Source organism: Papaver somniferum, unplaced genomic scaffold (assembly GCF_003573695.1).
Source record: "Papaver somniferum cultivar HN1 unplaced genomic scaffold, ASM357369v1 unplaced-scaffold_132, whole genome shotgun sequence".
Taxonomy (NCBI): Eukaryota; Viridiplantae; Streptophyta; class Magnoliopsida; order Ranunculales; family Papaveraceae; genus Papaver; species Papaver somniferum.
This window is the reverse complement of record NW_020622381.1, coordinates 9,071,276-9,096,598: the sequence shown is the minus strand read 5'-3', so window position 1 is coordinate 9,096,598 and position 25,323 is coordinate 9,071,276. Positions and strand designations below refer to the sequence as shown.

The 25,323-nt window shown below is 36.3% G+C and overlaps 1 protein-coding gene and 1 long non-coding RNA gene across 2 annotated transcripts; both read left to right on the top strand.

The window, feature by feature from the left end:
• Positions 1-8,191: 8,191 nt before the first annotated feature.
• On the top strand, positions 8,192-10,209 carry LOC113332962. Its single transcript, XR_003351734.1, has 2 exons — positions 8,192-9,172; positions 9,885-10,209. It is a non-coding gene; the product is annotated as an uncharacterized LOC113332962 (long non-coding RNA).
• Positions 10,210-15,605: 5,396 nt separating this feature from the next.
• On the top strand, positions 15,606-19,966 carry LOC113332811 (nitronate monooxygenase-like). Its single transcript, XM_026579318.1, has 5 exons — positions 15,606-15,737; positions 18,431-18,743; positions 18,902-19,046; positions 19,430-19,655; positions 19,739-19,966. The coding sequence occupies exons 1-5, from the start codon at positions 15,606-15,608 to the stop codon at positions 19,964-19,966; spliced, it is 1,044 nt and encodes a 347-aa protein (XP_026435103.1).
• The last annotated feature ends 5,357 nt before the right edge of the window (positions 19,967-25,323 follow it).

Genomic DNA, 25,323 nt, shown 5'->3' with positions numbered 1-25,323 from the left:
ACAAGGTCCAAAATCCCGAGAAATCTTCCACTTTCCTCCTCCTCAAGCTACGTCAATATTTCCCTTTCTTGTATTCTCACGCGGCTCTGATATGGTTAAAATTCTTCTAAACAGAGAGTACAATCTCTCGAGAAGATATCCTCTATTGACTTCACACGTACCTTTCCTTTTAATGAACAAGAATTTCCGAAAATATTTGCTAACTTCCCTGTTCTATCCAACTCGAAGACATTTCCTTATTTGTCGAGTCCAATCAACATAACTTTCCCGTTTAACCAAAACAGGGTTATACCAGTCAGCAACACGAGCAGAACCCGTCCAAAACTCTCCCAAGTCAACAACAGACCCGATAATCCTTCTTCATCTCTGTTTCCTTCAAATCGACAATCAGGTTCAAGTTAATCCAATCCAAGGCCCTTACCAACCCTGTTTGGGTCTAACAAAGATATCCCAAAGAAATCAGCGATTGAATCTCTCCCTAGAAAGCCCAAACATCAAACCCTAAATTCTGCCGTTAAAACACTTCTTTTCCCGCCAATTTAGAAATTCAAAAAGGTAGGGGATGACCTCCCCTTATCCAGTTCCGGTGTGTCCTTAACAGCTGCTCCGGGGTGCCTGAATCAGAAGCGTGGGTGTCTTTAGCCGTAGGGTGCCCCTTAGCAACTGGCTGCCTCTTATCCAAAATGGGGATCCGTATAGTAATTTTCTCCCACGAGCGCAAAAACCACTTTTCGAGCAATTTTCTCCGCAAAAGCTTATATCTCCAAAAACACCTACAAAAACATAAAATAATCAAATTAATACAAAATCGAGCACTATCAATACACATAATTGAGACCAAAATAAACACATAAATGTGTCTATCAAATACCCCCAAACTTATTTATTTGCTAGTCCTCGAGCAAATCAAATCTAGAAATTAAAATCCTAACTCACTGTCGCAGGCATCGTCGATTGTATTTAGCGTATGCAATAAGCCTTTAAACCCCTAGGTGGCCCTAGTGGCCGAGTTATAGTCTCGGGAGGGCTTACAAGAGATATACCCACAAAACCTTTACACTCTAGACCCTAGCTATCTAGGCAGAACCTTGGAAGGCACTAAAGAATCTCCTTGGTTGGCATACTTATTGACTACAGGAGGAAGTACCCTGATGCGAAATTCCAATTGTTGTACACGAGTTTGCACTCAAGCATACTAAAATTCATATAAAGTGACAGAGCTCTACTCAGATAGTTTATGGACATCATAACCGGAGTCAACCAATCACATGGATAGATTAAGAAGATGGATGTAGAGAAAAACGTAGATGATGTTGACTAAGGTGAACCTATCCTAATGGACTGAGATACTGGTCTTGACTAATATCAACACACTGGCATATACAAGGGAACCAGTGGTCGATAATCCTAACTCTAGGTCAACTCAGTTGGCATATACAAGGGTACCAGTGGTCGACTTTATTGTATTTATTTCGGTTGGTTTGGTGGTCTGGTCTCATTCCTTTTTTTTTTCTTTTTTTTCAACTCTTTTTTTTTCAATTTTTTTTTTTGCATCTCAGTCACTCTATTTCACCCTAGCAACGGTAAAAAGAACAAAAAGAAGTGATCAGGATTCTTTCGATGTTTCCATCACAAGATATGGCGAAACTACCATGTTTTTTTTCCTAACACCTGAGCTCTGTGCTTTTATGAATAGACTCTTCTAGATGTTTCCATCTAATCAGATTGATTCCTCAACTCCTACAACCAAAATGCTTCCATCCACTTAGATTGGTTAGTGCTATCTTTAATAAACATAAATTTCTAGGATCTGGAGTTTATTAATGCAACTAAAGAGTTTCTCCCATACCCCCAAACTTAAATCTAACATTGTCCTCAAGGTTCTAAAGATAAAATTAAAAACATTAACAAGGAGAAACTGTTACCATTTGAAGCAAAAGAGTTAAGGAAAGATATTACCGTGTTGCATGAGATTGGGTTACCTCCCAAGAAGTGCTAAGTTTAACGTCTTCAGCCAGACTAAGAAAGGATTAGTCACCTCAAATCATATAACAATAGTCGGAACAACTGTGGGTCATCTGCATTAAAAAGTGTTATCACAGACAAAAGGAAACTGCAACAAACCAAGAATAAATATAACACGCCCTTGCTTAGTTTCATGTTTAAGACAAATACATCTAGTCGTGGTTCAGGTTCAGGTTCAACAAAGGGGTCTAAATAAAATATTTTCATGGGTTGCACCTCCTCATAAGTAAGATCCGAAATATCAGGTTGTAAAGTCTGCAAAAACTCAAATAATAATTTAGAAGCACATAATACTAACCTGAATAATTGAGGATCCTTATAGTTAATCATCTTTGACTTACACTGCTGACCACAATAAGAGTGGTGGTCTTCCTTAAACAAATGTGTCGACCCTAATTTCCTAAAGTAATTAGGTTTAGTCTCAAAACTTAATAACTGACATATTTCAAATTCAAATGTTCCCACAATTGGAAGAAAAATATTTGGTGGGAAAACAAAATCAATCTGGGTATCATAGCCTGGGTAAACCACATCAACCAGAGGATGGGTTTCTAACAACTGAACTTCCTTATGGACATCACTAGGTTCAGGAAAACGTGTATGAAGATAATCTTGTAAAATGGTTGAGGCACATATGTCAAGTACCAAGTGAGGGATATTTTTAAGAGTTAAAGCACATGGAGAATGATAATCACCCCCAAACGTAGAGTTTTCAGTGTCTCTAGAATGACTAGTTACAACTTCCCTAATTTCAAGGTCATCTGATTCCTGAAAATGTTCAATTGATTCTTCTAAGTCGGGTTCATCCTCACTCATCTCTATGAGTTCATTTTCTTTGTCTAAGACAAATGTTTCTAAATCGCTAGACTCTAAAACAATATTCTCAGAAGAAACTCGTTCCTCTAAACCATTATCGGCTTCGTAATCAAAAGGAAATACCACATCATCTAAAGAAATGGTATCTCTAGTCAAATCCTCGTCCTTTTGAATAGGTGGATAATCATTAAAATTATCGGGAGTTGAACCAGAAATAACACTATCATCATAAAGTTCATTTGGAGTAATAAATTCCTGATCACTAATGTCGAATTCTTCATCAACACCATCCTCATCATAATCATCATTATAATAACATGAAAATGGTTGAACCTCATCTAAACATGTAGTGTTACCAATTTTAACCTCGTCATTATGCAAATAACTATCCTCATTTTCAAGGGTATTATTGGAAATACTAAGATTATTTCGAGCAGTACCGTTATGAGCCTCTAACAAAAGCTTTTGAATCGACTCACATGACTTCCTTATGGTATCGTGACTTGACTCACATGACTTCCTTATGGTATCGTGTATAGAAGGTTCACTCATGGGTGCATTTTGTTTATTCATTTCTAACACAAACCTATTTGTATTCTCAGTTAATTGTTTGAGAGACTCTTCCAGAGGAATTATAGGTTCAGAAGGATCATAATAGGGACTAGTTTTCAACATTTTCATTATATTGTCCAAAGACGAGGAACTAGAACTATAATACTCTGTATTCTCTTGCTCGTATGATCGGTGCATGTGTGGATAGTAATTAGGCTCACCATGGTATGAGCCATAAGTTTGATATTCCCAACCACTATTCACACTACGGTCAAAGTAATATCCATTTTGATAATCAGTCGGATATTCGTTGTATTGGCTATTGTAATACCAGTTCGACATTTTTCTGTGCACGGGTGTGAGTTGTCACACAAAATTAAAACCCACTGACAGGGGATTCGTGGATGGATAAAGTCTTACCTCCCGTACCAGACGGGCGATGAACCGTTGAAGTCGACTCAGGCCACCAACTCCGATGTCAGTGTACGAACCCGAGGGGCCGAGACAGTATCGTAAATGTCGTCCTTCCCTGCAAACAGTTGATATTTAATTTTGACCCTTCCTTAGGATTTAAAGATAATGTCCAAGAATGTCCAAAAAGTCCAAAAATAAAAATGTCCAAAAAGAAAAAGAAAAATTACAAAAATAACACCTTATTTACAGTTTCTAAAAATAAAACAAAATAACTATATACAAAATCTTCTTCTTCACTCCTTTCGGATTCCTCTTTTCTTTCCTTCTTTGGCGATGCTTTCCTTTCATAACACTTTTTCTTCCCTTGTAGCTTCGCTCCAAACCTGAAAAGAATCGAAAAATACCAAAACGCGTAAAAAAGAACAAAAAATAATAAAAAGAAAAAGAAACCTAAAACAAATCTAAATACAAGTCACCGTCGGCGGCGCCAAAAATTGATGTAGTTTTTTAAATGATAAGTAATGTTCGTTCAACTCGGACTTGTGTAGACTCAATTTCAGACTTAAAAATAAAAACAAATAAAATATATTCACAGAATTGTCACGATAACGAGAGACACTAAGACTTCGTATTCCACCATTAATCACATTCAATTGGTTCATATAATGACTCACAACAGTTCTAGCTCTTTTATGGACTCTATTTATTTGCCAAGGTAGATTTCTAAAATATTATATGTAAATCACAATCATGGTATATCAAAATCTCTTACGTCTAAGCATATACCATCAAACGAAATCACAACTAATTAGTGAAAATCATAAATCAATTGAATCAAGTGCAAAAGTCAAAAAGAATCTAATATAATTACCAAACAATTGTGAATAAGGCTTCCTCCGTCATCTCAGTATTGGGATTTAGCTCCTCATGTCCAAAACACACCCGAAAGATATAAACATGGCTCACTAGGTGTTTTAATTGAAAAATAATATAGTGCAGCGAGTTTGTAACAGAGATAATTGTTACAAATCCCACTGTTACAGAGAAACCCTAGCATAAGTGTTGCGAACTCAACCTTAATTGTTACAAAACTGTTACAAAGGTATTGGATTTGAAAGATTAGGTAACGGTTTCTGCGACTTTCTTTTTCTGCGGTTTGCACTGTTCTTCTTCTTCTTCCCTGGAACAGCAGCAAGCTTCTCTGCAACTTCACCTGCAGCTACCCAATCACCTTCATTCGGTCCCCCAACTCCCGATTCCAATCCTGGGACTCGTATCAACAATTTTTATACGTAACAGGGTCCAAAATCCCGAGAAATCTTCCACTTTCCTCCTCCTCAAGCTACGTCAATATTTTCCTTTCTTGTATTCTCACGCGGATCTGATATGGTTAAAACTCTTCTAAACGGAGAGTACAATCTCTCGAGAAGATATCCTCTATTAACTTCACACGTACCTTCCATTTTAATGAACAAGAATTTCCGAAAATATTTGCTAACTTCCCTGTTCTATCCAACTCGAAGATATTTCCTTATTTGTCGAGTCCAATCAACATAGCTTGCCTGTTTAACCAAAACAGGGTTATACCAGTCATAGACACGAGCAGAACCCGTCCAAAACTCTCCCAAGTCAACAACAGACCCGATAATCCTTCTTCACCCTTGTTTCCTTCAAATCGACAATCAGGTTCAAGTTAATCCAATCCAAGGCCCTTACCAACCCTGTTTGGGTCTAACAAAGCTATCCCAAAGAAATCAGCGATTGAATCTCTCCCTAGAATGGCCAAACATCAAACCCTAAATTCTGCCGTTAAAACACTTCTTTTCCCGCCAATTTAGAAATTCAAAAAGGTAGGGGATGACCTCCCCTTATCCAGTTCCGGTGTGTCCTTAATAGCTGCTCTGGGGTGCCTGAAGCAGAAGCGTGGGTGTCTTTAGCCGTAGGGTACCCCTTAGCAACTGGTTGCCCCTTATCCAAAATGGGGATCCGTATAGCAATTTTCTCTCACGAGCGCAAAAACCACTTTTCGAGCAATTTTCTCTGCAAAAGCTTATATCTCCAAAAACACCTACAAAAACATAAAATAATCAAATTAATACAAAATCGAGCACTATCAATACAAATAATTGAGACCAAAATAAACACATAAATGTGTCTATCACCCATATGCATAATAATTAGTAAAATTTGAAAATAATTTATCTCTTAGACTATACAACAGATATTCGTAAATTTTATACCATTGGAAAATATTTTAAAACACATGTGTAACGAATATAAACATGACTATCAAATTATACATATTTCTTATACTAATAATAATCAATTAAAATGATAGTTTTAGAAATATCCCTTTGTTTGGTCATCTATTTTGGGACAAAATTTAAAACTAATTAGGTCATCTAATTTAGGATGGAGGGAGTACTTAGTTGGGATATTTTGCGTTTCCTCCCCTTCCAAGATCGCTAATTAGCGTTTCCTCCCCAAAAAGATTAAAATTAGTGTTTCCTCCCATCGTTAGGTTTTCCATCCATTGCGCGGTTAGCTGAGTCAACGAGAATATACGCGTGGCAAAATTATACACGTGTCGCGCAACGTTACCAATATAGCCTCATTTGTCTCCATAAATTAAACCAATGCCGCCATCTCGTTCCTATGAAATCGATTTTGGTCGATTGATTTGTGAGTAGCAGATATAGAAAAACCCCAAAAAATATTAGTATGAAATCTTGGTTTGATCGATGGGAAATGTCGATCAAAAGGAAGGAAGATTCGAGTTCTTCATAATTGTCTCTTCCATTGTCAACATAATTGTCAACAGCCACCCAAATCATATGACCCTAATTAGGTCGAAGAAATTCTCGCTAAATCCGTTAAGGTACGATCTATTTCTCAATCTATATCTCTATTACAAATAAATAGGTGTTTCAGTTTTACACAAATCTTACCTGAAAACCTTGAGTTTCTCCTGTTTCATCTCTGGATTTTGACCTTGTCTGGCTTTTTTTCACCTTAACAATGGAAACTTTAATCAAACTATCAGGATTTATTGCAATTTTTATTTTGGATTTATGAAATTTCGTGAAAATGTCATACTATTGCTGTCAATCCATCAATGGATAAATTGGGTAAAGGGTTATCTCAATTCAGGATGTTAATTTTGTGAGCTTTATGGTGACAAGACCAATTTAAAGATTTTTGAAAAGGAATAAAGTATTTGGGAAGAATGATTTCTGAAATTGGGAGAAAATTTTGTTAAATTGAGTCGATACATGAATCTGCTTCTACATCTGTAGCATGGGTTTTCGTCGATGGTGTGGTGGTGCTTTTGATTGAATGATGGTGCTGGTAGGTTTTTTGTGTTTGAAGATGGTGCTGATAGGTTTTTGGGTTTTCCAATTTTGGAACTAGGGTTCTTCAATTTAGGGAAGAACATGATTTTAGTTTTTCTTACTGAAGTTTTTTTTTTTTTTTGCAGATTTTGGTTTATCAATTTCATACCCTCTTTCAAATCTTCGTCTATAGAGAAAGGTCGGAAAACACAATGGCGTACTGGTGCCGGAGAAGGAGGAGAATAAGTGGTACTCGTAGAGGGTATTTAGGGAAGATTATGAAACACGTGTACAATCTACGCCACGTATGCACAGGTGCTGACTCAACTAACCGAACAATAAATGGAAAAACTAACGATGAGAGGAAACACTAATTTTAATCTTTTTGGGGAGGAAACGCTAATTAGCGATCTTGGCAGGGGAGGAAACGCAAAATAGCCCTACTTAGTTTGTAAGAGACCATTAATGAAAAGGACAATATATATCTTATTATATTATATTATACTCCCTCCGTCTCACTAATGAGTGACCTAGTTACTTTGAGATTTTGTCCCACCATTAAGTGACCTATATCACTAAACAAGGAGATATTGCTAAAATTATCCTTTTAATTGATTATAAGGAATATAAGAAATATGCATAATTTGATAGTCATGTTTATATTCGTTATGTAGGTCACTAGGTGTTTTAAAATGCTTTTCAATGGTACGAAGTTTGCGAACATCCGTGGTGTAGTTTGAGAGATAAATCATTTCAAAATTTCACTATTTATTATCCATAAGGGTATAATTGTAAAAAGTGTCTAAAAATACTTTTTCCCTTACTTGCGTTAAGAATTGTGCAAACTTGAACTAGGTCACTTAACAGTGGGACGGAGGGAGCACTAATATAAAGAAAAGAGACCTTTTTGGTACGACCTCGTGATTTCCGTGTGTACTTTCGATCTGGTTCGTCGGATTAGATGACCTTAAAAACACGGAATGTGATGTAGGCCGTCCATCTGATAAGGTATGTTTTCTTTCATCTGCCTCCAACAAAAACCAGCAATCACGATGAAAAAAAATGAAACGAATGAAAATGAAAACCTGCGACACCATCTTCTGACCTGCAAAAATTTATACCCCACCATCACCACCCTTCATCTTCGACTATTACCACGCCCTCCTCCTCCTCCCCACCACCTTAATTTCTTCAAACCTTTGCCGACAATCTGAGCTTTCTTTTTTAATTTTATCTGATTTTGAAATTTTGATGTATCAATTTCAATTTTAAATCAAGATATTTCACAAAGAAGGGGTTCTGCTTTAAATTTTATTATACAAAACTTAATTTACTGATTAGAGTAGGTTTAGATGATTTGGATTCACAACTCTGGGGTTTTAAAACATCAAACTTTTCCCCAATATTCCAAATAGGTAAGTTCGATCGTCAATGTATGTTAAGATCTACCTAATTTTAATTATTCTGATGCATGTTAGATGTTTGCTTCAATTTGAACCTCAACTGTTTGATAAAATACCTGAATGAAAATTATCATTTTGGTTACGTGGGAGTCTCATTTGCCACCACTAAATACGCTAATTTTCAACCTGGCATCCAGTTTAACTTTTTTTTAAAGTTGACTATGCTTATATTATTCAATGTTCTTTGTTGGGACTGATATTCTCTGAATTTTGTAATGACATAAATTAAATTGCATACTTTGTTGTTAAGTTGATCACTGATGGAGGTAAATCAGGCCTCCAGCTCAACCATATCATAAAGTTAGCGTAGGGTTCATCCTAAGAAGAGTCCATGTACCAGTGTGTATGAGTTTTAATCTCCCTTCGCAAGTTCAAATTATCGTATTATTTCGTATTCCAGTTCTCATTATGGACTTGGAACTTGGAACAAACAATTTTTTGTCAGAAATGGATGTCCCCCTTTCGATTCAAACTACAGGCGCATCGCACGTACGAATTCACCAGAGAGAAAATGTTTGGAGCATATTTAGCACATTGGGTTTTGGCGCATTTCTTTGTTTTACCTCCAAGGTACGTATTTCTTTTTCTTTATGTTTGGAGCATGTTTAGCACATTGGGTTCTAAAAGAAAATGTTTTTTCTTTTGTTTGTTTTACCTCTTGAAGTGTGTTAACTTGAATTAAGCTATTGAAATTATGTTAAGTCATCTGTCGGCCAAGGATTGTAAAATTTGTGTATGCGTATTACAGGGTTCATTGCCAAAACCCCCCTTATTCCCCTGAATTTTTATTATTGGGGTGTCCTCTTCTTCTGTCATTGCTACTGTTAATGGGTTGCCTAGAGAGAAAATGTTTGGATGATGTGCTTTGTATTTGTAACTTATCATATTTACTTCAAAAACAAAGGTGGTTTCGTTAATCAAATTGGTGAACTGACAAAGAAAGGTATTTCGGAGTTACAGTAGATAGCTTTCATTCAATTGTTATTAGTCTTACTCTAAACATAAGTGGGAGAAAACAGATCATTGTAGGGTCACCAAGGCATGAACATCCAGTAATTTCCCTACAACTTTCACTGACAGTGTGTAGTAGACATCACATGTTAGAAATATAAGGTTGCTTTGAATTTGCTTCTGAGAAACATCACTACACATGTTCTCTTATAGGATGCTCAACCTGTGATATATCCTCTGTGAGCTCAGATGATGAATGCCACCTGGTTGTCACATTCTCTTTTAAAAAACACATCTTATTTTTCGTAGTTTGGTTCATATGGCGTTGCAGGCAGGGATAAATCAGAGACATGGAAACTACTGGAACTCGCTATGTTCATCAGAGACAAAACATGACTGAAAAGCAGCTGGCTTTTCAACGGGCAATGAACTGTGATCGACAAAGCATCCGTAGGCAAAACATGACGGAGGAGCAGAGGTCTATTGGACGCGAGCGTGATCGTATTCGACATAGAGCCACCAAGGAAAAGCTGAACCTTCCTTCAACATTTACAGGCAACAATGCCGGACGCCTGTTTGAACGTGTTACACAACAACATGTGCAGACAGAAGTTGAAGGCCATATGGAATTAGGCCCTCAACACCTAGACTATACACGAAAAATACAAAATTACGGAACGAACAGAACCGCAGTCGCATCGCGCGTGCGTGTTATACTAGTGCTAAAGAAAAAAAGGTAGTCACTTTTTTGGATTCAAATAGGGGCCCTCCAATTAGAGTCCCACGAGCATCATGTTCTCGATATATTTGTTGGTCGAGAAGTATTCCCCTACATCTCATTCCCATCCGTCCACTAATTTTATGAAGCACCTTATCATCTGTTTGGTTTAAGGAAGTCCTTTCAAAAAGACTAGATTTGTGCCCATGCTATATGCCCGACATATTTTTTCTTTTAGCTTGGTGTGCGTGAGGTTTTGTCCTGCCCTGTGGCAATGCATTTTTGATATGATACGCGCGGGGCTTCGTCCCGCCCTGTGGCGATGCATTTTTGATTTGGTGTGCGCGAGGCTTTGCCCCGTCCCGTGGTGATGTATTTTTGATTTGGTGTGGCGCGGCAAACACATTAAATAGGTGGAGAATATGTGGAGATTTTATTTATTTATTTCTTTTAACTTGGTGTGCGCGGGGCTCCCCAGCAATGCTTTTTGGATTTGGTGTGCATCGGACTTCGCCCCACCCCATGGCGATGCATTTTTGATTTGGTGCGGCGGGGCAAATACATTAAATATGTGCATATTTTATTTATTTTTTCCTTTTATTTCGTAAAAAATATGTGGATTTTTTTCCATTTATATATTAGTTTGGGAAAAATAGTCCTAATATAGTAGTTACCCGATTTCCAAATTGAATTTGAACTTCCATAAAATTCCAAACACGGTAAGTTAGGTTTTCCTTTTAAGTTTGTAATTTTTAAACCAATCATATGTTGCCAAGTGTCCTCACCTAAATATTATCACGTCATGAATTCCAAACTGAATTTGGTTTCCTTGTTTTAATCTTTTCCTTTCTTTTTAAACCAATCATACGTCGCCAAGTGTCCTCACCAAAACGCTTGTTTCACAAAACTCAAAAAAGACCTATTTCGACCAATAGGAAGCGAGGGTTTCTTCACCGTTCAACGTATGAACTTTATTTGTCTAGGCCTTTAAGTCTTTAGATAATAATGAAAGTGAAAATGCAAGGATACCAAAATACACCACCAACTTGTCTTAGGCAATATGTATGGACAAACTCAATACAACGTCCGAGAGTTAAACTCAATCAAGGAATAATATCTAGAGTTTCTCTCTCTCTCTCTCTCTCTCGCGATTAGAACATTTACTCAATCAAACCTGTGAACCTAATCACAAAGAGATTACTTGGACGGGTACCAAAGACCAATGTCCAAGAATCAATCAAGTATCCAACAAACTAGGTCGGATGTATCTACTATGATTGATTAACGTACACCCTGTGGTATTTCAATAATAAAGATAAACAGTATAATACGGAAAAAGAAATAACACAGACACCAGAAGTTTTATTAATGAGGAAACCGCAAATGCAGAAAAACCCCGGGACCTAATCCAGATTGAACACTAAACTGTATTAAGACGCTACAGACACTAGCCCACTACCAATTAACTTCGGACTGGAATGTAGTTGAGCCCTAAAAGATATCCCACCGATTAAGGTACAGTCGCGCTCCTTACGCCTCTTGAATCCCAACAGGACTCCGCGCAATTGATTTCCTTAGTTGACGTTACAACAACTAAGAGTCGCTTCAACTCAATTGAAGACTTTGAACCAATCTGCCTCCCACAAATTAATCCTATATATGATTTCCTTTACGATCAAAAAGATTTGGATCAAGGGGATATGGAAATTGATAGCAATAGACAAATTCTAGCTAACCTCAAAATCTTGACTTATGCAACCAGAAGTGCAGCCTAGATTATTACTCACCTCACAAGTATAAAACTTGTGGAATCAACAAAGTTTGAGAGGAAGAGAACTTTGATGATTTCTATCTATCTTGATCGAGTGAGCATCTCAACAATCGATCAAGATCAGGATACTCGAGTTATCAAGGAAAGATAACTGGACCTGGCTTCACAAATCCATATGAAGTCTTCGTAGTCGCTAAAACCTAAAAGGGTTAGGAAGAGGACGACTCTAGTTACAACTAGGACACACCAAAGTAGTGTCCGGATTCAAAGTTCCCAGTTGCTTGAAGTTCCCCTTTTATAGACATTCAAAGCATAGGTTGCTTTAGGTTTAAGCTAAGATAGCTTTGGAACCAAGCAATCAATATCCACCGTTAGATGAATCTTTGAATCTGATTTACATAAACAAGATATACACTCTGTTAAGTGAAATCGTAACCGAACTGTGTATAAAGACTATGTTCAAGGTGGTCAGCCGAAACTATCCGATTTGAACTTAAAAGCTTAGCATTCATTTTCATGTACACTTAAGACATTAACCTTGAGTCACAATCATGTGATCAAATAAGTCTAGTGTTTTTAGAGAATTTATCAAATGTTAATTATCTCGTAGAAATAATTTAATCGCACTTGAAAATAATCGACATGGTTAGTAGGTGTACAAAGTACAAATACCATTTCCGTTCATGAGTCGGTTCAGTCACAGTAGTGTACCGGTTTGTAAGCTAATGAGGCAAACCAAGTTCCGGAGTTAACAAAACTATTCAGGTATGCGTACCGGTATGGATACCTTAAGACTATGACTGGTTCCGGAGTCCACATAACTATTTTGGTAGTGTACCGGTTTGGATACACAATCGAGTTCGGGTACACGAAACTATTTTGGTACGTGTACCGGTTTGGATACTAACCCGGTTCCATGAACACAGTTCCTAAATGGTTTGCATACGAGTATGCTTACCGATCTGGTTCACGAGTTGAACAGATTTTTACATGGTGTGCATAATATGCTTACCACAAATCTGCAGGTCGATATATAGCTACTCCGCTACGTGCACGAGTACATGTAATACGGCTTCATACTTATAAAAGTTTTCCCAGTTTTTAAGACTAATAACACTGTTTTTTATCCGAATCTATAGTAGTTATATATTTCCCTCTAAATCGATTCGAAACATTCCCAAATAACATCAATGACACATATCACTGTTCCAGGCTATTTTCGAATGATAAAACTTGAATCATGATTTTGATTCCGAACAATAAATTGTCCTTAACCGAAATTCATCAAGTATGAAAAATGTTCATTAAGCTTAGTCATATTTCGAGAAGTTCCACAATGATGACTATCGTGATCCACTGTCGTAATTCAAATTTAGTTGTCAAAACTATATCTTGTTTTCTAGTCTACAACTAAATTTGACAACAAGCTTGAGATGGCAACACTTGTGAGTTCGACCGAGCAATGCTCTAACAGAAAGACTGACTAGAAAGTAACCCGTGCAACACATCAGGTAATTATCTTTTTACTTTACTATTTTACTTTGCCGGTGTTTTTTTAATATAAAATTGATATATATACCTTGGGGCCTCTCCTGCGGGTTATAATCCTCCAGATTCGACCCTCGGTTAATGTAGCATTCCTCTTTTAATGTGTTCCAATGTGTTATCCTCCGAATACACACATATTGCTATCTTTGAAGTTTATTTTCTTTAAATAATCGGTTTAAATAAATAAAAATAATAAAATAATGGCCTTGACCTCAATTACTGTACTTCATCCCAGCGACGATAATCAAGGCGATACTAGTGCTCCACCAAATCACTTAAAGCCACATAAATTTTGCGAATATAAAAACAAAAAGTGACATGGTGACGATTCCGAGTACGGTGACAACTACCATGTTATTTCTAACACCTGAGCTATGTTCTTTTATGAATATACTCTTTAGTTAGGTCCTTCAACTCCTACAACTAACATGTTTCCATCCACTTAGATTGGTTAGTGTTATCCTAAATTGGAACAAGTTTCTAGACACAAGAGTTTCAAAATGCAACTAAAAGTTTCTTCCTACCCCCAAACTTAAATCTAACAATGTCTTCAGTGTTCTAAAGATGAAACTAAAAGCATGAACAAGGAGAAACTATTACCACTTGAAGGAAAGAAAATAAGGAAGGATATTACTGTGTCTCATGAGTATGGATTACCTCTCAGGAAGTGCTAAGTTTTAAGTCTTTATCTAGACATCAAATACCAAAAAATGGTTGTCACCTTCCAAAATCATATACCAATAACTGAAACAACTGCGGGTCATCAAAACCAAATAGAGATGACATAAATATGAGACTACTTTATTGGATAAGAAAAATGAATGGACAAAGCACATTCTTATCTAAGGTTTCTTTCAAGATAACTGGGTTAATCTTAGGCACCAAGTCGGGTTTCATATAAGTGTCTTTATAAACTTATTCATCCGAACTACGGGTCTCTAATACTTGAATTTCCTCTTGGAAACTATTAGGAGGATCGGGTTGTGGAGTCTAAAAAGACTCAGATAATACCTTAGACGCACAAAGCTCGAGTCCTAAGTTAGGGACTTCAAATAGGGATACATGACAATCACAGGAACCATCACTACCCCCAGACCTAAGGTAATCATTATTCTCAGAAAGATCTAAAACCATTGCTTGAATTCCAGGGTCCTTAAAGACTGAGAAATACTCGAGAGCATCTTATAGAGTCTAGTTACACATCTAATTTAAGAGAATAATATCATCAAATTCATCTAAGAAATCACCAAACAAAGTTCGTGCCAATGATCCTGAACTAAAGTGATAACTATATTTACTTTTTCTAAATCATCGATCTCAGAAGGTTGTCTAGTAACATTAAAGACATTTAGTTCAGTAGTCATATGACCCAAGGATATGTTCATAAGTCCGGTTCTACAATTGATGATGACATTAGATGTGGCTAAAAATGGGCGACCTAAAATCGCCGGTATCTGAGCACTTTGAACCTGAACAACTAGGTATCCAGGACAACGAAATCCATTGTATAAATAAACATATCAATGTTAATCAGAACATCATGTATGACTCCACGTGGGACTTTGACACGCTTATCAGCATGCAGTGTCATATGATTAGGGAACTGTTCAAAAATGTATAAGTTTGCCAGTTGTAGTTGGGTTGGAAAAGCTAACCTAAAACTAATTAGACGGTCAGGATAGTCATCCAACGGCAGAGAAGCTGCTAGCTTAGGGAGAAGTCTTGTGCGGCCGCGCGGGACAACACGGCTCAAACCCATTTGCACTGACACTCGTTGACATGATATCCTTGAATATCCTGTACTTACGTGTTTCTCACACTTATCATTTTAAACTAATTATAAGCTGGCATGGTGTCTGCAGTTCATATGACAGTGCTATAAATAGTGAGAAAATCAGTAAATCACCTCCATCCTGCTCTCAGTAGCTAGCTGGTTATCGTTTCATCCTTGTTTCATATCGGCTAGCAACTAAACATTCATAGATCTAAATTTAATTTGAGATAAATATTTCGAGATGGGTTTCTCTAGTGCTCTAGGATGGGACAATGGTATCGGATTGTCCCCAATTGGAGCCGATATTGCTAGTCCAAAACTTATTGCACTTGTGGCCAATGCTGGAGGCCTTGGTTTATTGGTTAGCCCAGTTGTATGGAATAACTTGTTACTGTTATGTGAAGATTGATTGTGATACTTAAAAGTTGGAATTTCTTTTTCTTTTTAAATCCGTTAAAGTTGGAAGAAACGAAAATGAAGAGATCAGAGTATTTTAACCACATATTGAAACAGATATCGAAAAGTTTCTTTTTGTTTTTCTACCTTATTGGATGGATGCAAATTGCCAAAAAAATAAATATTCTTCAAAAAGTGGGGGTCTAACAACCTCACCCAATATTTCGTTTAGGCAATCTGTATGGACAAACTCCAATATAATTCCAAGAGAATCAACTAGACAGTCAGACTCAATAAATGGAAATATATCCAAGAGTTGTATCTTTGTTTCACAATGTAATCAGCAAATCAAACAGATAGAAATCCGCGAGCCTGATTATTATGTGAAACAACTTGAATGGTACCAAAGACCAATGTTCAAGTTTCAATAAATTTATATCAACAATCAAAGGTTGGATTATCTAATTGATTGAACTACGCACAACTTGTGATATTTCAATTATATATAAAATATAATGCGGAAAATAAATAACACAAACACCAGAAATTTTGTTAACGAGGAAACCGCAAATGCAGAAAACCCCCGGGACCTAGTCCAGATTTGAACACCACAATGTATTAAGCCGCTATAGACACTAGCTACTCCAAGTTAACTTCAGAATGGAATGTAGTTGAGCTGTGACCAATCTCACACTGATTAAGGTACAGTCGCGTTCCTTACGCCTCTGAATCCCAGCAGGACTCTGCGCACTTGATTCCCTTAGCTGATCTCACTCACAACTAAGAGTTGTTACGACCCAAAGTCGAAGACTTGATAAACCAATCTGTCTCACATAAAAAATTCTATTAAATAGATAGATCTGTCTCCCACAGAAATACCTATGAGTTTTGTTCCGTCTTTTGATAAATCAAGATGAACAAGAACCAACTGATACACCATACTTATATTCCCGAAGAACATCCTAGTAATATCAATCACCTCACAATAATCTTAATCGTATGGTAACGAAACAAGATATTGTGGAATCACAAATGATGAGATGAAGATGTTTGTGACTACTTTTTATCTTGCCTATCGGAGATTAAATCTCGAGCAATTCTTAAAGAAAATAGTACTCAATACGATAGAAAATAGCAAGATCAAAACAAACAACAACGGAGAAAATAGTTGGGTCTGGCTTCAGAATCCCAATGAAGTCTTTAAGTCGTTAACCTATAATGGTTTTAGAAAAACCTAGGTTAAAGGAGAATCGACTCTAGTCGCAACTAGTATCACACAGGAGGTGTGGGGATTATGTTTCCCAGTTGCTAGAGTTCTCCCTTATATAGTCTTCAAATCAGGATTTGCAGTCAATGTTACCTTGGTAACAAAGCATTCAATATTCATCGTTAGACGAAAATATGATTTAAGATTCAAGCTAATATCTCTCCATCGTTAGATGATAATATCTTGTTACACACAAATGAAATATACCTTCATTTAAATATAGGTAATCGTACCTTAACGTGTATATTGAGTTGGCTCAATAATAGTTAACCGAAGTTAGCCATATGAACACTTTCATATCAACCTTGTTCATCTTAACACACCTAGTTCAAATGACTCAAATGAAACTAGTTATAGAGTTGTTTAATTTTTTATATTCTCATAGAAGTATACAAGACACAATTGAAGCAAAATCGATTTTGATTCACTCGAATCAATTCATGAACATTATATCTACGGTTTGCAAAAGATTGCATTTCTTATTATATAAATATATATTAGTTCATGAACAAACCGATTTTAGAACATCACCTACTCAAGTATGCAAACGGGTACGCACACCTAAGTGGCCGGACTTAGTTTGGGTTCGCCAGTATGCGAACGTGTACGCATACCTTCCAAACTCAGTTGAATTTCTGGACATGAAATTACGCATACGGGTATGCATACTATGGTTCCCGGACTTGGAATAACTTGCAACGATTAGCATACAAGTACACATACTGTGCTATATCCAATCATGGTTAATTGTTCTAAACTCCCATTTCAATCATTGGAACATTCTTGGAAGACGATAATAGCTGTCTCACACAAATTATTAGCTTCAAAGCAATTTTCAAGTGATCGATAGATCAATACGGAACATTCCGAGTCTACATCAAATGACCATCTCACACAAATCATGTAAGATGTTACCAGGCGATTTCCACATGATCATCTTTTGACTTTCGTCAAGAATATATGATGAACTTGGTTAAAGCGAAAGATTACCAACACATATTTCGATAAATATGTAAGCGGGTTAAACTCAGCTCGAAATATCAAATGTGTATAATCGAAGTCTACATAGTTGTACGACTTTTGTCTCGACTTTTGAGTGACATATGAGTTCAAGTCTCCACATATCTTTTGTTGATGAAGTTCCACAAGCTCCCCTTAGTAGTTATTCGTCTTCAGTCGATGAATGCCGTGAAGTCTAAAGCTCAACTACACTTTATATCCCAATCCGAGACTTAGCTATAAGTAGACTAGAAATCAAGACTTATAGTTTTGGCAACTAAACTTGACCAAAGTTTAAAATGGATTAAAGATTTGGAAAAATCGAAGAAGCTAAGTGGCAAATGATTATGCTTTCAAAATGTACCGGTATTAATTAGACTAACAATTGATCATCTTAATTGCAGAATATGTATGATGCGACACTGAAGGCGATAAGGGATACTAAGAAGCTCACAAGTAAACCATTTGGAGATGGTACTTTGTTGGAATTTGATCAAACCAATACTGTCAGGAAAATTTTCGAAGAAAAACTCGCATGCATGCAAGTTTTCTGGGGAGGCTATCCCAAAGAGATGGTAGATGAAGCACATAAAAATGGGGTCAAGATCTTGCACCAGGTTGGTTCAGTGGCCGATGCAGAAAAAGCAATTGTTGCAGCTGTTGATTGCATCATCACACAGAGCGTAGAAGCCGGAGGGCATGTCATTGGGACTGTATGTATAAAAAAAATGTTTATATCTGATTTCATTCCCATACGGATGAACAGTTGTTCTGTTTTTGAAATGGGGATTATACGGATGAAAATATGTCTATAAGGGTATCAACTTATTAATCGCAGGTTCATTATGTTTCGTCTAGGTATGTGTATATACAAGTTCGTTTGAATTCTTTTCTTCCCAGAATAGTGGATTTAGTTGGTGACAGGAATATAACAGTTATTGTTGTTGGAGCCATCGCAGACCCCCGTGGTTTTTACGCTGCCCTATCACTTGGAGCTAAAGGAATCTGTATGGGAACAAGGTAACTAAGTAACAACTTTTTAACTGGTGAAGTATTTTCCTGTAAAGAGGCCAGTTTCACTGGTCATATGAGTGGGTTGTCTAATTTCATTAGATGTGGGTTATTATTTGTAAGTGGGCTCTTACATTTATTTGTGAGTTGCATTTCTTCTTCGGGGTTTGTACCTTGTACTTACAATTTCATTAATATAAAAATCTCTTTACCAAGCAATATTTTTTTTAAGTAACAACCACAAGTATATGAAGGAGTATTTTTTTTTTTATATGTTTTGTATTTAGAAAATTAAGATGTAACGGAGAAGCTTAAATATGCATAATACAATAGATCATATATATGAAACTTAATTGCACATCAATCGTAATTGAGAAGTTAATATGGTTTAGGTTCATAGCTACCAAGGAATCGTATGCACATGACTACTACAAGCAACGGCTGCTTCAGTACACCGGAGCCGATACCGAGTACACATACCTATACAGTCGTGCCAGTTGGAGGGAAACAACTCGTGTTCTTAACACCCCTTTCCACCAAAAATGGAAACCAGTTCCAAAGGATATTGAAAATAATGAAGATCAACCAATTATTGGCTACTCAATCATTTATGGAGGAGTACAAATAAATCTTATTAAAGCTAATTTCATCGATTTATTAATCACGAATGCAACTATATTTATATGTATGTGTGTTTGCAGGAAACAATTTTACGTCGCTTTGCAGGACAAGTAGCGAATCAAACCACAGTCGAGGAAGTTGAAAATACGGTCATGTACACTGGACAGGGTGTTGGACATGTGAACGATGCTCCTCCTGCCGGTGACATTGTTAAGAATTTCATTGAGGGTGCTGAAAAGATCATCAAGGGACTTGGTAGCAAGTTTGAAACACCCGCTGGTGGAGTTGCTGTTATTTCACTTGCATAACTGCAATTTTTAGTTTTGATTTGAGCTAATAAGCTTAACTTTTTAGTGTCTTTTGAAATCCTTCAAAGTTGAAAGTAAATGCAGAAATGTATTAAATTGAGACATGTCTCAATGAGAACAGTTTTTGCACTTCAAATTTTTATTCGAATAATAATAATGAAAAATTAATATGGCTATAATACGGTCTAAAATACTTTTCCCTCCATTTCTGAAAAAGTAATCTCTTTTTTAGAAACAAAGGTAGTATTTAATATTATAAGAATGGACTAAGTTACGGGGCCATTTTCTCAGAATGCATGTGTTGTCAGCAGCTAAGCACCATCGCACCATGATGATAAATGATTATTGTAGATTTTGTTGCAGTACATCTTGGGAAATGCTTCTAACAGTGAAACTGTTGTTACGTGAGTAACAAACAATTATTTCTTGAGTATTAAGTTTTGATGTTTTTTAAGCATGTCCTGCATGTCCTAAGTTAGGTGATCGATAGTCTTGTAAACCAAGACAATAAAGTTCTAGAATCTTCTTTTATTATATATATATATAGATGATCATTCACACGGTCTGTGTGTGGAAGATTATTTGGTAATCAATCAATAAGAAGTCACTATATTATCTTTGTTTCCACATGGTATCAGAGCTAACTATCGACTCATAAGTCGAATCAAGGCCTTTAAGAACATAGTGAAGAAATTTTGTGTCCGATATCTCATGACCACTAGCAGCAAGCGCATCCAAAATGTTACGAATTGATTGTATATAATCGGATATAGGTAAATTTCCCTTGGTGGCAGTCTGTAAAGATGGTTTGAGGTGAATAAGAGTTGCATCGATGGAAACGTTCTTCAAGTTTGTCCATATAGCACTGGAGGTCTCTCAAGTCTTAACCTTGCCAGAATTGGTGAAGATAGAGGGGACATGATCCATCCAAGTAGAAGCTTGTCGGTGCGACGCCAAAAAAGAAAAAGTTGATTAGAGGTACCATCTATATTTTTAGTTGATGGACACTTGTTAGAGCCATCAACAAAACCCTCAATATCATAACCTTATAAATATGGGAGAAATTAAGCTTTTCACAAAAGATAATTATACGTTGTTAGTTTCTCACTATAATAGCACCGTGCAATCTAGCAAAAGGAGCCTCTGCGCATGTTGGAGGGGTAGAATTATAAGATAAAAAAGACCCAGACAGTGTTGATGAAGAAGAAGACTCCGTGGATGACATAATAAAAGAAGAGATCTCTGGAAAAAAAAATAGAAATTTATGAAAAAGAAAATAATAATAATATCTGAATGGGTGAATAAAGTTCTAGGATGTACCAAGGTGATACCAGTTTCAAATGGATTTTTTTGTCCCAACGACGTTATATTGAGATCTTCTTGCTCGATCCAATATGCAGGTTGCTAAGCCGTTAACACTCCTTTAAGTACATCCATGAATCTACATCCAGTTCGAAATCCTTCGTTGTCAGATGTAACTATGTACCGTAGTTTGGTTGGAGGTCTTCAATATTTGTCTATGACCCGTCATGATATAGCTTTTGCTTTCAACAAAATGTGCTAATTTATGCACAACCCAACAGAGGCACATTTACTCATTTTCCAGCGTATTCTTCGTTATCTTCGGCATACTTCTACTTATGGAATTCTTCTCTAACCTGCTCCTTCATTTCACATAAATTTCCCGACCTACACCGATGTTGATTGGGCTAGAGTAGTGATCCTATCGATCATCGCTCTACAAGTGGTTATTGCGTTTTTCTAGGTCCTAATATCATTTCTTGGAGCTCAAGTAAGCAAAGAACTGTCTCTAAGTCAAGTACGGAGGCTGAATATCGTGGATTAGCGATTGCTACGTCTTAATTAGTATGGTTTGAGTCTCTTCTTCGTGACTTCAAGACCCTGTTCATTTTCCACCAACCTTGGGGTGCGACAACTTGGGGGTGGGATGTAGTCCCATATCGCCTAGATTCCCTGGATTTGTGAAGTGTATATGCATTGGGCAACCCTAACCTTGCAAGTAGGTTTTCGATGTTAGTTAGGCCCATAGACTTTAACAGTAAAATCCTCGCGACATTTTCAGAAATTCAAGTATAAGAGTATTTTAGCATTATAACCATCATTTTTTCAATAGAGTCACTTTTTTTTGTTACAAGGTTCTATTAGAACCTAGGTTTGATTATTTTTTTTTAAAACTTCATTTTCTTCTCCTTCTCTCTCAAAATATGTAATAAATCCATTCTTATGATTTAGTGCCACTAATTTAATATTACAAGTAGAAATTTATTAACTAAACTAATAAAGTACCGATATGAACCGGTTTTCACCTTATCAAATATACTACTAATATAGTTGTTAATCAAATAAACTACTAATTTTCAAGTTCACTTCAAAATGATTATATTCTTTCTTATTTGCATCAGGGGTGAGCATGTGGCGGTATGAACTGGTTTTCACCTCATCCATATCGGATTTCAAATTTGACATCCTCATCCAATCCAGTGGACGCAAGGATGAACATATTGGATGCAGATAATCCAGTGGATTTGTTTTAGGATCATCTTATGGGTTATGCTATAAATGTTTATTGGTTTTTATGTTTATTGAACGAACATCTAGGTATCATGGGCAGTAAGTGAGAAATCATTGACCGAAGCTTTCTCTTCTTTTGGAAATGTTAAGGTAAATAAAAGAAGCTATTATTCATCTACATATGTCCTTGAGACAATATTAGAATGAGCTTTATCAACATTTTAATGCATAAAAAGCAGCACTTCATCTACCTCAAACTTCTATGATAAAACTGTAAATAATCATTTTCTATAGATTTTTAACTATTTTTTTTGATGGATGTCAATCTATCTCAATTAAGTGTGTCCCAATATCCAATAGATTTTCATGGTTGCACCTGGCCCGAAGAAATAACGGACCCCACCCTCCACCCTCAGAAGTAAGTACAGTTGGTCGGGTCAAAACCGCAGATTTCCGACCAAATGAAAAAATTTGCATAGTCCCACAAAAAAAATTTGTTATTTCTTCAAGTGGGTGAAGATCAAAGCCTATTTATAAGAAAGACCATCCTTCTCCTGGCCCATAACAATCGCGTCATAGGGTTGGAGTTGCAGATATTTTCACCGGCACATCACTTCTTGACCTCTAAAATGCCATCAAAAAGCGTTTTTGAACTACAGAAAAGCGGCAGAATAATTCTGTATCTTTAGACAAAAATTCCAGTAAAGAATTTGATGATCCTCATGAGACAATGTGTACACCACTTCTTGAAACCATAGAGAATGAAAGAAATGAGAAATCGCATAAAGTTGATCAGGGATTGTAGATAAGGGCAGGGTGGATGGGTATGTATCATTGAATATATATCGCTCTTCTTTCTTGCTTTTGTTGTTTTGTTGATTAATAGTTTAACAACTCCTTTGCCAAGCTGCCTTTTGGTTAGAAATTACTAATAATTATCCATTTTAAACGAGGGTTAGCCAGAGTGCAAATTTGTGCACCCCTCTAAAACCGCGGTGCACATTACCGCTCTCTCTATTGGACAGATTTGTTGGATGAAACCGCTATTCTAGATATTTTTTCCAGAAAATGCGAAATTATCTTTCCACTTTCTTCTCTGCCCTCTTCCACTTGTTCTTCTAATGTTCTTATTTTCCAATATCATCAGTTAATTTTTCATGATAAAGAAATACAACCTAAGAATTCTGATGGTATTGATGAAAAATTTAACAATGTTTAGGGGAATTCTAGTTACCCAATATCAAGTTCAAATTAATCTGGACACAAAGTCTTTACTTCTTTTTATAAATCTTTATCCCCAAAATTAAACCCTAAAATTTCTACTCACGGATCCAAATCCAAAAGAAAAAGAATCTAAAATATCTAAAAATGTAAACCCAAACAGAACTGGTTTATAATCTATGTTCAGAAATGAATGGATTTTGGGAGGATAGTGATAGTTGCTTATTGGTGTTCAGTGATTAACATCATGTGTATAGACAGGTGATGAAATAATCCAAATTTAAATTTAGACATAATCAGGATGATCAATTCCAGATGAATTCCACCGAATATGATGAAGATTTCGCTTCAACAAAAAGAAAAGAAAAATATGCCGATGAACCCATCCTGGTTTATTTTGGGAAAGACGAAGAATAATTGAGATAAAATACTTGATACTTTAAAACCAGTTTTGACCAACAAATTTCTTCAATAGAGAGAGCGGTAATGTGCACCCCGGTTTTAGAGGGTGCACAAATTTGCACTCGGGTTAGCCACCACTTATATTGACCAAACAATTTGTTTAACTTTTTCTGATTAAATTAGTGAAAATTATTATCAATTATAATGTAGTTACTCAACATTGACCACTGATGTTGTAAGCTAAGAAAGAGCCACTCATTTTACCTACCCTAGAAGTAAAGTCAATGGTAGTGGCATTTGCTAAAGGAATGGCATATTTTCAACTTCCTTCAAGTAGAATGTATCCATAGAATTTAAGTACATGTTTGAGAAAGCAATGGCAGCAGCGTCATCGAAGTAGTTTCAGGCTATGATGTATCAGACTTTTCGCGTCATTCTTTTTTATTTCTTTTCATTTCATAGGCCAATCTTAGGCTGACACACATCCACTCTTAGATCCTTTTGTTCATTTCGCATATAATTGGTTCACTCTTAGACCCTTTTGTTCATTTTGCATATTATTGAACATTGCCAGAAACATTGAACATTACCAGAACCTATAGAAAGAGCTAGAAAGGAGACCATTGATGACGCCCAAATATCATTTCATGACAAGTTGGAAAATAGAAGCATATTTTCTTTTCTCCTTTTTTATCTCCTTTTCTTTTTTTTTGATTAAAAGAGAAGATTTATTAGATTAAAAATATGCATAATTACTATTCGAGAGGTAGATAAAGAGAAAAGAAAAGGCTACAGATAAGATTACAAAAAAATTGACTCACAATTATCGAGGATTGAACCCGCAAAGTTTAAATGTACTCATCTATCAGCTTCACTAGAGATTAAGGATTTGACCTCATTACCCAGGTCCGAGTGAATTCTCTACAAAGACTTGACGGTTCTTTCCGTCCAAAGTGTATACACAACTGTAGCAGGAAATAGAAGCATATTTGGAAGGAGAAAAAAAAACAAATTCTTTCATGATTAGAAATTGATTATAATAAATTTCTTCGCTATTAGAGCGATTTTATCTTCGCTATTAGGGCGATTTTATTTTTCGCTGTTAGGGCGATTCTATTTACATTTTCATAGTATTTCTTTTCTTAGATTTGTTCGTGATTCGTTATCGAGATACAAGTGCATCGGCGATTTAACGCGGCCAA